This window comes from Mesocricetus auratus, unplaced genomic scaffold (assembly GCF_017639785.1).
Source record: "Mesocricetus auratus isolate SY011 unplaced genomic scaffold, BCM_Maur_2.0 Super-Scaffold_100003, whole genome shotgun sequence".
Taxonomy (NCBI): domain Eukaryota; kingdom Metazoa; phylum Chordata; class Mammalia; order Rodentia; family Cricetidae; genus Mesocricetus; species Mesocricetus auratus.
In genome coordinates, this window is record NW_024429188.1 from 48,195,134 (window position 1) to 48,209,158 (window position 14,025).

The following is a 14,025-nucleotide window of genomic DNA, read 5'->3' on the forward strand; positions in this document are numbered from 1 at the left end:
GGCATCACTAAACTTTAATAAAGAACTTTCAAAAGTGTCAGATGTTGAGCCTAATATTCGACTTTTTCACAGTGGAGTTTTAAAAAACACCACCACCACCAACAAAAAAGGCATGAAAAAACTTAGTTGCCTGAAAATGAGTGGAAATTAGAGGGATCATGCTAAGGTAAATGGAGCTACACTCATTCAATGTTTTAATGTTTAATGCATTAATTTTTTCTGATAGGCAATTATTGACCCACATCTTTTTGTTTATTTTTGGTTTTTCAAGACAGGGTTTCTCTGTGGCTTTGGAGGCTGTCCTGGAACTAGCTCTTGTAGACCAGGCTGGTCTCGAACTCACAGAGAACCACCTGCCTCTGCCTCCCGAGTGCTGGGATTAAAAGCGTGCACCACCACTGCCCGGCTTGACCCACATCTTTAATCCAAGCACTTGGGAGGCAGAGACAGGCAACCTCTGTGAGTTCAAGGCCAGTCATTGTCCTCTGGCCGTTATATGCATACACAAACACATGCATAAATACCCAAATATACAAATAGAGTCTATAGGATCTGCTTTGTTATTTGAAAGGAAGCATTAATACTAATATGAATACAGTTTGGTTGAGCCTAACCAATGGATAGCCAGCTTTCAATATATTTCTGATGCTATGTTAAACCCCATGACCAAAATCAACTTGGATAGGAAAGAGTTTATTTGACTTACATATCCCTATCACAGTTCATCATGAAGGGATGCCAAGGCAAGAATTGGAGCACAGAAATGGAGGAGCTCTACTTGGTTGCTTGCTCCCCATGACTTGCTCAGCATGCTTGTTAGGGGTGGCACTGCCCATATTGGCCTGGGTCCTCTGACATTAATCAAGAAAATGCCCTGCAGACATGCCCATAGACCAATCTGATGGATGGAATTTCTCACTTGAGGTTACCTCTTCCCAGATGTTTGTGTTGACAGGCCAATCAGAAAAAAGTATTATTTTTGGTTTTTCGAGACAAGGTTTCTCTGTGTAATAGTCCTGGCTGTCCTGGAACTCTATCTGTAAACCAGATCTGCCTGCCTCTGTCTCCCAAGTGCTGGAATTAAAGGCATGTGCCACTACTGCCCTTTTAAGAATTATTATTTTTTATATTATTCTTCCACAAAAATGACTAGGTATTTATAGGGTCTAGTTCTGAGTTTTTGTTCTGATTTGTAAAATTGGTTCTCTTTGTTTTTATTACCTAGCCTGAAGAAAATTCGTGGCAAAGTCTGGAAACAGAGAATATCTAGCCCTTTGTTCAACACCAAACAATACACCATGGAATTAGAGCGACTCTATCTGCAGATGTGGGAGCATTATGCAGCTGGCAACAAACCTGACCACATGATTAAGCCTGCTGAAGTCACTGAGTCAGCCTGAATAAAGACTGCGCACAGGAGGATTACCCCTGTACCTGAGCCTCGACCTTGTGGGGGAAAGGGAACTAGATAATATGCTTCGTGCTTATCTGTACAGTACTGTGTTGCAGATGGATGATATATAACGATAATAGAATAGCACAGCCAGACTTGCTTCCTGCATGATAGGGAGAGACAAGAGATAAGAAACTGCTATTTCACAAGGAATCTCTGTAGAGTTTTGCAGCAAGCACATGGTACAGAGGTCTGGAAGGTCTGGTCTCCCTTGGTCTTCTATGGGATGCTTAATGTGTGTGGAGGGAGATAGACATTGACCAGCTGTTTTGTGATTCCATGGATTGATCAAGTCTTCTGATACTTTTTTTTTCTTTATATTTTGGGTATTGGACCTTTTAAAAATGTTTGCTTTCAGGTATTTTTAAACTCATGTGAAGTGATTTTGATTCTTCTGAGATAAGGTTTTAAAGTAAAATGTTGCTTCCTGTTTTAGTGTCTGAACTCTGACAGGGTGACAGGGACCTTGCTGGTGTAGTCTTTTTATAGGTTTTATAAACCACTTGAGCCTATATCAGTCATTTTAGTGTCTGACCTAATGCTTGCTGCTGTCAGTGCTTTTTTTTTGTTGATTTAGATGGTGACTCAAGGTTTTTCAATTATTTCTTTTCCCCCCACCTCCCTTTAGAAATTCTCCTGTGACTGCTAACAAACCAAGTCTTGTTTCAAACATCCCAGAGTGTTTTTCGTAAACACACCATCTGGTGCCAAATGAAAATTCCTAGGAGTGAATATTAATCATGAAGGGCACAGTTGTGGTACTGTTGTTGATAATAATGTAGATCTTTTGTCTAGTTTTTACCTATTTCTCCAGTGTTTAAGCCCTTGACTGCCCCTCCTATGCTGCTTCCAAAAGTGATAGTGTGATAAGATTTTTACCTTCCTTTCTAAAGTTTGTTTTATTTTAAAGTGAGTCCTGTTCTTCCTATTTCTTTCAGCAGAAATGAAATCCCAGGTAAGTATAAGTGTTCAAATATTTGATTAGTAAGTTGCAGTTATCTCCAGTACATTAAATAATGTTCACCAACAGATTTAGAGGTAAAAGCTCTGCAGGACCATCTCTATACAAGCAGTTATTTTTCAGACTGTTTTAGTATATATCTTCTGGACTTAATCTCTAAGTCTATGGATTCAGTCGTGGTAGTACTGAATTTATATCACTACTTGGTTTAGGGTACAAGTTAGACTTTATTTACCCTCCTGGAGCTTGAATTCTTGGTGGTAAAAAATGCATTTCAATAAAGGCTTGAGGCTTAAACAAACAAGCCGACATCTGACTATGTTTGTACTGCTCTACTTACTGCACTTAGACTCTCCAGTCATGGATCAGTTTTGTCTGTTTGTAGTGCTCTAGATTATCTTTTCAAAGCACCTAGGCAGTGCACCTATTCTGTAGTTGCAGCTCTTGCCTGAATGTACCTTAGCTGACAAGTTGATAATTAAGAACTTGAATTTGTGATTCTTACTACTAGTTAAAACCTAAGTAAGGAGTCTCATGTGTGATTCTGAAGCAGAATTACATTGTAATGAACTGTGTACCTTTAGTAATGTAAATCAAGGAACACCAGTTAAGGGATTTCTTAATTTATTTTTAACTGAATAAATATCAGTTAAAGGTTGCCAGCATGGTTACAGGTAAACTGATTTTCAAAATTCACTGAACTACTAAACGTGGGCTTGGATAATAGACTTCCTGTGCCGCTAAGGCTGTGGCCATTTTACATAGCACATCATTCCTCCTATAGGGATGAAATTTTTCCTGGCACGAAAAGTAGCCACTCTGGTTGAAGCTTTGCTTACTGTAATAGGCTTTTATTTCCAGGTAACATGTCTGTGGAAGACTTAATTCAGATAGTTATAGATATTACTGGAAACTAATTTGTGTTTTTTTTTCTATTATACTCTGCTTTATTGAAAAAGTAAAGCATTTAAATTGTGCTCCAGAAATTCAGATGTTGTCTTGCGGTCTTTAAACAATAAATGGATGATTTCCCCTTAATATGGCTTGATGTATTTTGTCTCATTGTGTTGAGTATCACTGATGAAACCTATGCTTGAATAGCTCAAAAACAGCTCAACCAGGAAGTGTTTACCTGTTTTAGGTGTGATGTTAGGAATTAACTTGGTTTTCTCAGCCAAGTCTGGGAGGATAGGAGATACTCAATAATCCATTAAAGGGGCAGTAGAGCCCCAATTACCCATATATGCTTTTGTGGGTCTTTTTTTGTTTGGCTGGTTTTTTGAAACAGGGTTCATCTCTGTGTAACATTCCTGCCTGTCCTGGAACTCACTCTGTTGACCAGGCTGGCCTCTGCCTCCCAGGTGTTGGGATTAAAGGTGTATACTATCACCCAGCTTGGGGGTCAGGTCAGTCTTGTTTACCTTCCATTTTGGTGATTGAACAGAGAGAGGGCCTTAGGCATGTCTGGCAAGTACATAAATAGTGAGCTATGGGTACAGACCATATACGCTTTCTTTATGCGTTATTTACAGACAGCACGCCTTTTCCCTGTACCCTGGACAGTTTGGCTTATACTTTTCTCCAGAGACAAAGTGAAACATTTGGGGTTGGAGAGATGGTGCACTTCCAGAGGGCCCGGTTTGATTCCCAACTCCTACTTGGCAATTTGTAACTAATCCAGGGGATCCGTTATCCTCTTTTGGCTTCCTTGGGCACCAGGTGTGCACGTGGTGCAGTGATATACATGTAGAACACAAATGAAAAATATATGTATTAAGATGGTGCATAGACATACATGCAAACAAAACCCATACATACAATAAAATATTTTTAAATATGTAAGTAATATTAAGTAAAATTTCATAGAATTTACTTAACAATTTTATTATGCCCCCAAAGCCATAATGAGATTTGTGTTTTTTGGGATCTGGGTAATGTGGGTCGCAATGATTAATAGTGTTGGGGTCTGTGTGTTCTCACTCAACAACTGTAAATCCTAGCACTGGTAGGTAGGCTGAGAAAGGAGAATTACTGGAGGTTAAAGGACATTCCAGACTATGTAGTGAAGCCCTGTCTCAAACAAAAAAATGTGGTATAGGAAGAGAGGTTGTCCTTATCACTATGTATTGTGGGATGAAGTCAACTAGTCACTAAATCTAGTTATTAAGAGTGCATCATTATCTCATATTCAGTGTCTCCTGCTTTCAGTCTAAGTTTTTTTTTGAATAGATTAAATAAACTTTTGTAATTGCTGAACTGAATTTTAACTTCCTTTGCAGTTTTAGACATGATGCCATGTAACCAAGGCTGGCCTTGAGCTTCAGGTTCTCCTGCTTCTGCTTCCAGTGTGCTGATGTTAAAGAGATTGTAAGCACGTGCCGCCTTGTGCTGCTTATATTTTGTTGACCTGGTCTCACTACATAGCTCTGGCTGGCTTCAAACTTAACTTTTTGCTTCAGCTTCCTGACCTGGAATTACAGGTACGTGCCACTGTATCTGGGTGAACTTTATAAAGATTTAATTTGAATCCTAACTTTTATTGAAGCTTTTTGTTGTTGAGGCAGTTTCAGGAAATTGCTCAGACTAGCCTTGAACCATTCCTCCCCCTCTGAAGCAACATTTGGCTTGTGTTTCTTATTCTTACCATTTAGGTCCGTCCTTCCGTCCCTTCCTTCCTTCCTTCCTTCCTTCCTTCCTTCCTTCCTTCCTTCCTTCCTTCCTTCCTTCCTCCCTCCCTCCCTCCCTCCCTCCCTCCCTCCCTCCCTCCCCCCCTCCCTCCTCCCTCCCTCCCTCCCTCCCTCCCTCTCTCTCTCTCTCTCTCTCTCTCTCTCTCTCTCTCTCTCTCTCTCTCTCTCTCTCTCTTTCTTTCTTTCTTTCTTTCTTTCTGTTTTGAGAGACAGGATTTCTCTGTATTTTGGAGGCTGTCACTCTGTAGACCAGGCTGGTCTCAAACTCACATAGATCCACCTGCCTCTGCTTCCCAAGTGCTGGGATTAAATGCCTGCGCCACCACTGCCCAGGCTTCATTTAGGTTCTTAACCTATACATCTAATCCACATAGTCAAGGGATCTCCATTTTTAAGGAGGAGAAAGTAACTATTACTCTCAGTTTAGGAAGCTTATTTATGTTTTGGAATTAGTGCTGTTATACACGTGAACTCTACCTATGCCACTTTGTAGTTGTTTGGTCTCTTGAAATGTGAGCACTGACATTGCATTGGTGCTTTGCATGCATGTTCACAAACCTAGATGTTTGTGATACTGACGGGCTCAAAGAGGATGTTGGCTTCCCCGGAGTTGGAGTTACAGATGATTGTGACAGCCATGTGGGTGCTGGGAATTGAACCTGGGTTCACTGGAAGAGCAGTCAGTGCCTTCAACAGCTGAGCCATTTCTCCAGTCCTACATTTTTATTTTTTAAAAGCTTAGATGTATAGTATATGTATGTTTATGTATGTGTGGATATCAGGATATCAGGTGTCTTTCTCTGAGACTCCATCTTATTTCTAACCTACTATTTCCATCTTTTTTGGTTTTTCGAGACAGGGTTTCTCTGTATTGTTTTGGAGGCTGTCCTGGAACTTGCTCTGTAGGCCAGGCTGGCCTTGAACTCACAGAGATCCTCCTGCCTCTGCCTTCCCAGTGCTGGGATTTAATGCCTGTGCCACCAATGCCTGGATCCTACCATTTCCATCTTTGACCTACCTGGCCCTATCTCCAAGCACTGAGATTAAAGAGGCGCCGTGCTCTTATTTTCATGCTTGTCCAGCAAGCATTTTACTTGCCAAACCATCTTCCCAGGCCCTAACACTGAATTTTTAATTGTTTACAGACAAGACTTGCCTTTTGTTGTTCAGGTGGGCTCCTGTGCTCCTAGGTTCAAGACATTCTTTGGTCTCAGCTTCCTGAGAGGCAGTGACTTGTTTATATCTTATATATACTTTTTTGTTTTAAGTCTTTCATTTATTTATTAATTTTATTTCTTTTACAAATATGGGGTTTGTTTACATGTATGTATTTATTGCATGTATGTAAACAATATATAAGGAGTTCAGAAGAGTGACTCAGTCTCTGAAATTTGATTTATAGAGGGTTGTAAGCCACTGTTTGGGTGCTGGGAATTGAACCTGAATCTTCTGTAAGAATAATGCTCTTAACCACTGTACCAACCCTCTCCATCCCCTCATGTACTCTTTTTCTCTGCAAGACAGGATATTACTATGTGACTGTTCTAGAGCTCAACTCTGTAGCCCAGGTTGGCCTGAAACTCAAGAGATATGGCTCCCTCCAAGTGCTGGAATTAAAGGTATATTTTGCAAGGTGTCAGTTTAAAGCCCACATGAACCACCTGGAACAATGCCTAGACAGGCAAATAAAAGCATAGGATGTTTCCTATGTATTGTGTGTCCAATATAGATGTCTGCCAGAGAAAGGTAAAGTATGAAAAGCAGTTGTCATTCTTGGTGCGTTTGAAATGGGCACGATAAAGTTTAAGTAACCATACTCCCATTTTTTTTCTCCAGGGTCAAACAATTCTGGATGGCTGCACCACAGTTCACTGTTGCTAAGATGTTTTTGGGTTGCTTCTTGCTGTTATTGTGGGGACTAGATGGTCCTTTTGGTCAGCGCTCAGGTAGACAAAATTTTAAAAGATTTGGTCAGTCGGGTGGTGGAGGAGCATGCATTTAATAATCCCAGTCTGGTCTACAGAGTGAGTTCCAGGACAGGTGCTGCTATGTAGAGAAACTTTGTCTTGGGGGGGGGGGGGGAAGAAAAGAAAAAAACGGGTATAAAAACAAAAAGAGGAAAAAAAACAGGAAAAAAGAAAAGGGGTAAAACCGAAAAAACGGGGAAAAACGGCAAAGGAAAAACCAGGGGGGGAAAAACGGGAATAAAATCCCCAAACCAAAAAAATAATCCCAAGCCCCGCCCCTCCAAAAAACAAAATGGCAGCTAATGAAAGTTCGAGAAAAGTAGCCTTCAAATTTTCACATTTTAAAGAATTCAGTTTTTTTCTGTCACTCAAAAAGAAGCCAGACATGGTGGCTTTACATGTGTAATCCCAGTATTTCAAAGGCAGATCTCAAAAACAAAATGGGCTGTTAGCGGCTGAGGTTGTTCGAGAATGGGTTTTGGTTTACAGGTCTATATTGAAATGACGCACTTCCGTGACAAGTAATACCTGGTTCCGGAAGTTGATGTAACAAGTGCATAGCAACAGAACAAGATCACACGTGATAGGTGGGTACAGGAAAGGCGGGAACATGTCAGCTGCCATCTTGCCTGGGGGCAGCGCCCTATAAAAGGCGCTGTGCCAGGCGGCCGTTGCATATACGCTCAGGAGATGGTAGTGGCTGTAACGAACGCCAGGCGCTTCGGAAGCAGGTATGAAAATGGTGGGCTAAGGAGGGCAGTGGTCTCAGTGTAGGGGATTTAACTAAAAACACTACTACAGTATACCTTGGATTCTGTCTGTGAACATGGGAACTTTGGGACCATTTTTTCCTCTCAGAAAAAGTGCGGTTGGACAAGGACCATAATGTTAGCTGAGGTGGTCACCAGCAATGCAGAAGGACTTGGGTTTGATCCCCGGCACTACCGAAAAGAACTAACGAAGTAGGAAAGGAAGTAGGAAAGCTTCGTTAAAGCCTTAGGGGCGGGGTGGTGGTGTTGGTGAGACCTGGACTGAAACCCCTGAGTGGGTTTGAGTAGAAGGTCCCGGAGTGGGTGGTTGGCGGCTCCAAACGGTGGGCCAAGTGACTAGCACGTTCAAAACAGGTGGTAATAGTGGTTGGTGGGATACCAGTTGGAGGTTGGGTGTGGGACAGTAGCGACATCCTTGTGCACAGTCTTCATTTGGTATGTGCTACAATGGCGCAGCTTGTGGTGCACAGTGCCACACGCTTAGAGAGGCCCGAGTGGGCAGGGGAATAAGCTGAGGTTGAGTCAGGTGCAGGAAATTCTGAGGGGAGAGATTTGAACCAATGACAGTATACTAGCAGAAGGGGCAGGTGTCGAAGTTTTTGGAAGCTTCTAGAAGCAGATTTGAAGTACCAGCTTTGTTTTCTAGAAGTTTCCATGAAACTGAGAACAGTGGGCAGGGCAGGAAGAGGAGCAGAATCTCTTTGGATGGTTGGAGAGTTCTGAAGCCTGTGAGAGTGTCTGACTGCGCAGCCAATGGGAAGGTTACAAAGCTGAGTGGGGCGTGGCATAAGCGGAGGACGAGGTAACTGTTGAGCAGGATGAGAAAGTTGCTACCAGGAGCAGAGGCAGAAGTGGCTCACAAGAGCTGGAGCAGCGGCCTGGGCGGAGTGGCTGAGGGCACCGGTGCGGGGAGGAATAGAGGACAGCACAAGGGGGAACAGAAAGCAGGGCCAAGTGGCTTGAGTGATTAGGAGGCGGGGCAACCCGCAAGAGGGAACAGGACAGAAGAGCTGGGGCAGGACACAGGGAGGAAGTGGCTGGGGGAGTATGGGGCGGGGTGGCATGGCTGGTGGAATTGAAGGACATGGCAGAGAGTCTGAGAGGGGCTGGTGGGCGGGGCGGCTGCTGAGAGGGAGCAGAAGGCATGGCCGAGAGTCTGAGAGGGACTGGTGGGCGGGGCCGAGAGTCTGAGAGGAACTGGTGGGCGGGGCGGCTGCCGAGAGGGAGCAGAAGGCATGGCCGAGAGTCTGAGAGGGACTGGTGGGCGGGGCCGAGAGTCTGAGAGGAACTGGTGGGCGGGGCGGCTGCCGAGAGGGAGAAGGCATGGCCGAGAGTCTGAGAGGGACTGGTGGGCGGGGCGGCTGCTGAGAGGGAGCAGAAGGCGGGGCCGAGAGTCTGAGAGGGACTGGTGGGCGGGGCCGAGAGTCTGAGAGGAACTGGTGGGCGGGGCGGCTGCCCAGAGGGACCAGAAGGCATGGCCGAGAGTCTGAGAGGGACTGGTGGGCGGGGCGGCTGCTGAGAGGGAGCAGAAGGCATGGCCGAGAGTCTGAGAGGGACTGGTGGGCGGGGCCGAGAGTCTGAGAGGGGCTGGTGGGCGGGGCGGCTGCCTAGAGCGGGAACTGAAGGCATGGCCGAGAGTCTGAGAGGGACTGGTGGGCGGGGCCGAGAGTCTGAGAGGAACTGGTGGGCGGGGCGGCTGCTGAGAGGGAGCAGAAGGCGGGGCCGAGAGTCTGAGAGGGACTGGTGGGCGGGGCCGAGAGTCTGAGAGGGGCTGGTGGGCGGGGCGGCTGCCTAGAGCGGGAACAGAAGGCATGGCCGAGAGTCTGAGAGGGACTGGTGGGCGGGGCCGAGAGTCTGAGAGGGGCTGGTGGGCGGGGCGGCTGCCTAGAGCGGGAACAGAAGGCATGGCCGAGAGTCTGAGAGGGACTGGTGGGCGGGGCCCAGAGTCTGAGAGGGGCTGGTGGGCGGGGCGGCTGCTGAGAGGGAGCAGAAGGCATGGCCGAGAGTCTGAGAGGGACTGGTGGGCGGGGCCGAGAGTCTGAGAGGGGCTGGTGGGCGGGGCGGCTGCCTAGAGCGGGAACAGAAGGCATGGCCGAGAGTCTGAGAGGGACTGGTGGGCGGGGCCGAGAGTCTGAGAGGAACTGGTGGGCGGGGCGGCTGCTGAGAGGGAGCAGAAGGCGGGGCCGAGAGTCTGAGGGGGACTGGTGGGCGGGGCCGAGAGTCTGAGAGGGGCAGCGGCCTGGGCGGAGTGGCTGAGGGCACCGGTGCGGGGAGGAATAGAGGACAGCACAAGGGGGAACAGAAAGCAGGGCCAAGTGGCTTGAGTGATTAGGAGGCGGGGCAACCCGCAAGAGGGAACAGGACAGAAGAGCTGGGGCAGGACACAGGGAGGAAGTGGCTGGGGGAGTATGGGGCGGGGTGGCATGGCTGGTGGAATTGAAGGACATGGCAGAGAGTCTGAGAGGGGCTGGTGGGCGGGGCGGCTGCTGAGAGGGAGCAGAAGGCATGGCCGAGAGTCTGAGAGGGACTGGTGGGCGGGGCCGAGAGTCTGAGAGGAACTGGTGGGCGGGGCGGCTGCCGAGAGGGAGCAGAAGGCATGGCCGAGAGTCTGAGAGGGACTGGTGGGCGGGGCCGAGAGTCTGAGAGGAACTGGTGGGCGGGGCGGCTGCCGAGAGGGAGAAGGCATGGCCGAGAGTCTGAGAGGGACTGGTGGGCGGGGCGGCTGCTGAGAGGGAGCAGAAGGCGGGGCCGAGAGTCTGAGAGGGACTGGTGGGCGGGGCCGAGAGTCTGAGAGGAACTGGTGGGCGGGGCGGCTGCCCAGAGGGACCAGAAGGCATGGCCGAGAGTCTGAGAGGGACTGGTGGGCGGGGCGGCTGCTGAGAGGGAGCAGAAGGCATGGCCGAGAGTCTGAGAGGGACTGGTGGGCGGGGCCGAGAGTCTGAGAGGGGCTGGTGGGCGGGGCGGCTGCCGAGAGGGACCAGAAGGCATGGCCGAGAGTCTGAGAGGGACTGGTGGGCGGGGCCGAGAGTCTGAGAGGAACTGGTGGGCGGGGCGGCTGCCGAGAGGGACCAGAAGGCATGGCCGAGAGTCTGAGAGGGACTGGTGGGCGGGGCCGAGAGTCTGAGAGGAACTGGTGGGCGGGGCGGCTGCCGAGAGGGACCAGAAGGCATGGCCGAGAGTCTGAGAGGGACTGGTGGGCGGGGCCGAGAGTCTGAGAGGAACTGGTGGGCGGGGCGGCTGCCGAGAGGGAGAAGGCATGGCCGAGAGTCTGAGGGGGACTGGTGGGCGGGGCCGAGAGTCTGAGAGGGGCTGGTGGGCGGGGCGGCTGCTGAGAGGGAGCAGAAGGCGGGGCCGAGAGTCTGAGAGGGACTGGTGGGCGGGGCCGAGAGTCTGAGAGGAACTGGTGGGCGGGGCGGCTGCTGAGAGGGAGCAGAAGGCGGGGCCGAGAGTCTGAGAGGGACTGGTGGGCGGAGCGGCTGCTGAGAGGGAGCAGAAGGCGGGGCCGAGAGTCTGAGAGGGACTGGTGGGCGGGGCCGAGAGTCTGAGAGGGGCAGCGGCCTGGGCGGAGTGGCTGAGGGCATCGGTGCGGGGAGGAATAGAGGACAGGACAAGGGGGAACAGAAAGCAGGGCCAAGTGGCTTGAGTGATTAGGAGGCGGGGCAACCCGCAAGAGGGAACAGGACAGAAGAGCTGGGGCAGGACACAGGGAGGAAGTGGCTGGGGGAGTATGGGGCGGGGTGGCATGGCTGGTGGAAGTGAAGGACATGGCAGAGAGTCTGAGAGGGGCTGGTGGGCGGGGCGGCTGCTGAGAGGGAGCAGAAGGCATGGCCGAGAGTCTGAGAGGGACTGGTGGGCGGGGCCGAGAGTCTGAGAGGGGCTGGTGGGCGGGGCGGCTGCCTAGAGCGGGAACAGAAGGCATGGCCGAGAGTCTGAGAGGGACTGGTGGGCGGGGCCGAGAGTCTGAGAGGGGCTGGTGGGCGGGGCGGCTGCCGAGAGGGAGCAGAAGGCGGGGCCGAGAGTCTGAGAGGGGCTGGTGGGCGGGGCGGTTGCCGAGAGGGACCAGAAGGCATGGCCGAGAGTCTGAGAGGGACTGGTGGGCGGGGCCCAGAGTCTGAGAGGGGCTGGTGGGCGGGGCGGCTGCTGAGAGGGAGCAGAAGGCATGGCCGAGAGTCTGAGAGGGACTGGTGGGCGGGGCCGAGAGTCTGAGAGGGGCTGGTGGGCGGGGCGGCTGCCTAGAGCGGGAACAGAAGGCATGGCCGAGAGTCTGAGAGGGACTGGTGGGCGGGGCCGAGAGTCTGAGAGGGGCTGGTGGGCGGGGCGGCTGCCGAGAGGGAGCAGAAGGCGGGGCCGAGAGTCTGAGAGGGACTGGTGGGCGGGGCCGAGAGTCTGAGAGGGGCTGGTGGGCGGGGCGGTTGCCGAGAGGGACCAGAAGGCATGGCCGAGAGTCTGAGAGGGACTGGTGGGCGGGGCCCAGAGTCTGAGAGGGGCTGGTGGGCGGGGCGGCTGCTGAGAGGGAGCAGAAGGCATGGCCGAGAGTCTGAGAGGGACTGGTGGGCGGGGCCGAGAGTCTGAGAGGGGCTGGTGGGCGGGGCGGCTGCCTAGAGCGGGAACAGAAGGCATGGCCGAGAGTCTGAGAGGGACTGGTGGGCGGGGCCGAGAGTCTGAGAGGGGCTGGTGGGCGGGGCGGCTGCTGAGAGGGAGCAGAAGGCGGGGCCGAGAGTCTGAGGGGGACTGGTGGGCGGGGCCGAGAGTCTGAGAGGAACTGGTGGGCGGGGCGGCTGCTGAGAGGGAGCAGAAGGCATGGCCGAGAGTCTGAGAGGGACTGGTGGGCGGGGCGGCTGCCGAGAGCGGGAACAGGAGGCGGGGCCGACAGTCTGAGAGGAACTGGTGGGCGGGGCGGCTGCCGAGAGCGGGAACAGGAGGCGGGGCCGAGAGTCTGAGAGGGACTGGTGGGCGGGGCGGCTGCCGAGAGCGGGAACAGGAGGCGGGGCCGAGAGTCTGAGAGGGACTGGTGGGCGGGGCGGCTGCTGAGAGCTGGAATAGAGGGCCGGGATGAGTGACTGGGGGGGGGGCGCGACTTTTGGGAGAGGGAGTGCAGGGGGACCATGGTGAGAGTGCTTAACCCCAAGCCACCGGGAAAGTTCACTTAGAGTGTGATGCCTTGAGCAGCTTGTTGGAGAATAGGGGTTGAGCAATTAATAGTTACAAGATTACCTGGTTGAAATAAAACTAGGCTAAATTTTCTTAATACCTCATTAACGTGGCACTTGAAGTGGTTTAAGGGGCTATATACATGGTGACTCACAATCACCAATACATTTTAAAAATAAATAATTTTACAATTTTCTTGCTTGGTCCTGGTGTGCACACTTTCAATTCCAGCCCTCTGAGGGAGAGGTAGGCAAATCTCTTGAATTTGATGTCGCAGAGGAAACCCTGACTGGAAAACCAAAAACAAGACAAAACCCTCTTAATTAAGTATCGCGTATGACTGAGTGTACTTTCATGGTGGAGTTTTGGGTAATTCTGTAGATTTGGTGCTCTCCTATCTTTATAAAATGTGTTTTGGGGTTTGGACTCAGTTTGCCTTTAACTCTGAGTCATCTCACCTGTCCGGCTATTTTATATTTAGTTTGATTTTGTTATCCAGGTTATGTCTCCAACTGCTGATTCCAGGTGTCCTTAGAGACAAAGATTCTCTAATAAATATATGTATTTTACATTGTGTTCACAGTGCTGGGTGGTGGTTGCCCACATTTTTAATCCCGTGACTGGTCTGCTACTCACTATATAGCACAGGCTGTCCTCAAATTTACAGTGATCCTTCTGCTGGGATAACAGAGCTATACTATATACTACCATGATTAATTTTCTAATAAATGAGCAAAATAACATTAAATGGCTAACTATGTAATTCAGAGTGGAACACTTAGAAAAGGAGTTTGGTAATATATAGTATTGGCAAATGTGTAAGGAAGTAGGCAACTTCATAGAATTGAGTAGAATATTAACTGAACTTTTAAGAGGATAGTTAAGAAGTTCCAGTATTTTAAATATCCATACCTCTACCAAATTTCTGGTGCAGGATCTCACTATGTGGCCCTTACTGGCCTGAAGCTCTTAGGTCTCAACACAGATCTCCACCTACCTTTTCCTCACTTCTAGGATTAGTGATGAGGGCCACATT

The 14,025-nt window shown here is 49.9% G+C and overlaps 2 protein-coding genes across 3 annotated transcripts in view; one reads left to right on the top strand and one right to left on the bottom strand.

Moving 5' to 3' along the window:
* The window catches only part of Ogt (O-linked N-acetylglucosamine (GlcNAc) transferase), a 41,050-nt gene extending 37,598 nt beyond the window's left edge, over window positions 1–3,452 (top strand). For both annotated transcript variants that reach the window (XM_040744261.1, XM_040744262.1), the window contains exon 22: window positions 1,226–3,452. In XM_040744261.1, the coding sequence (XP_040600195.1) occupies window positions 1,226–1,400 (175 nt within the window). In that variant the 3' untranslated portion in view covers window positions 1,401–3,452. The remainder of the gene's footprint in view (window positions 1–1,225) is intronic.
* Window positions 3,453–9,722: 6,270 nt separating this feature from the next.
* LOC121139765 (proline-rich protein 36-like) lies at window positions 9,723–12,945 on the bottom strand. Its single transcript, XM_040743749.1, has 2 exons — window positions 11,282–12,945; window positions 9,723–9,906 (listed from the first exon to the last, which is right to left on the bottom strand). Exons 1-2 carry the CDS (start codon window positions 12,943–12,945, stop codon window positions 9,723–9,725), a joined length of 1,848 nt encoding a protein of 615 aa, XP_040599683.1.
* Window positions 12,946–14,025: the final 1,080 nt, after the last annotated feature.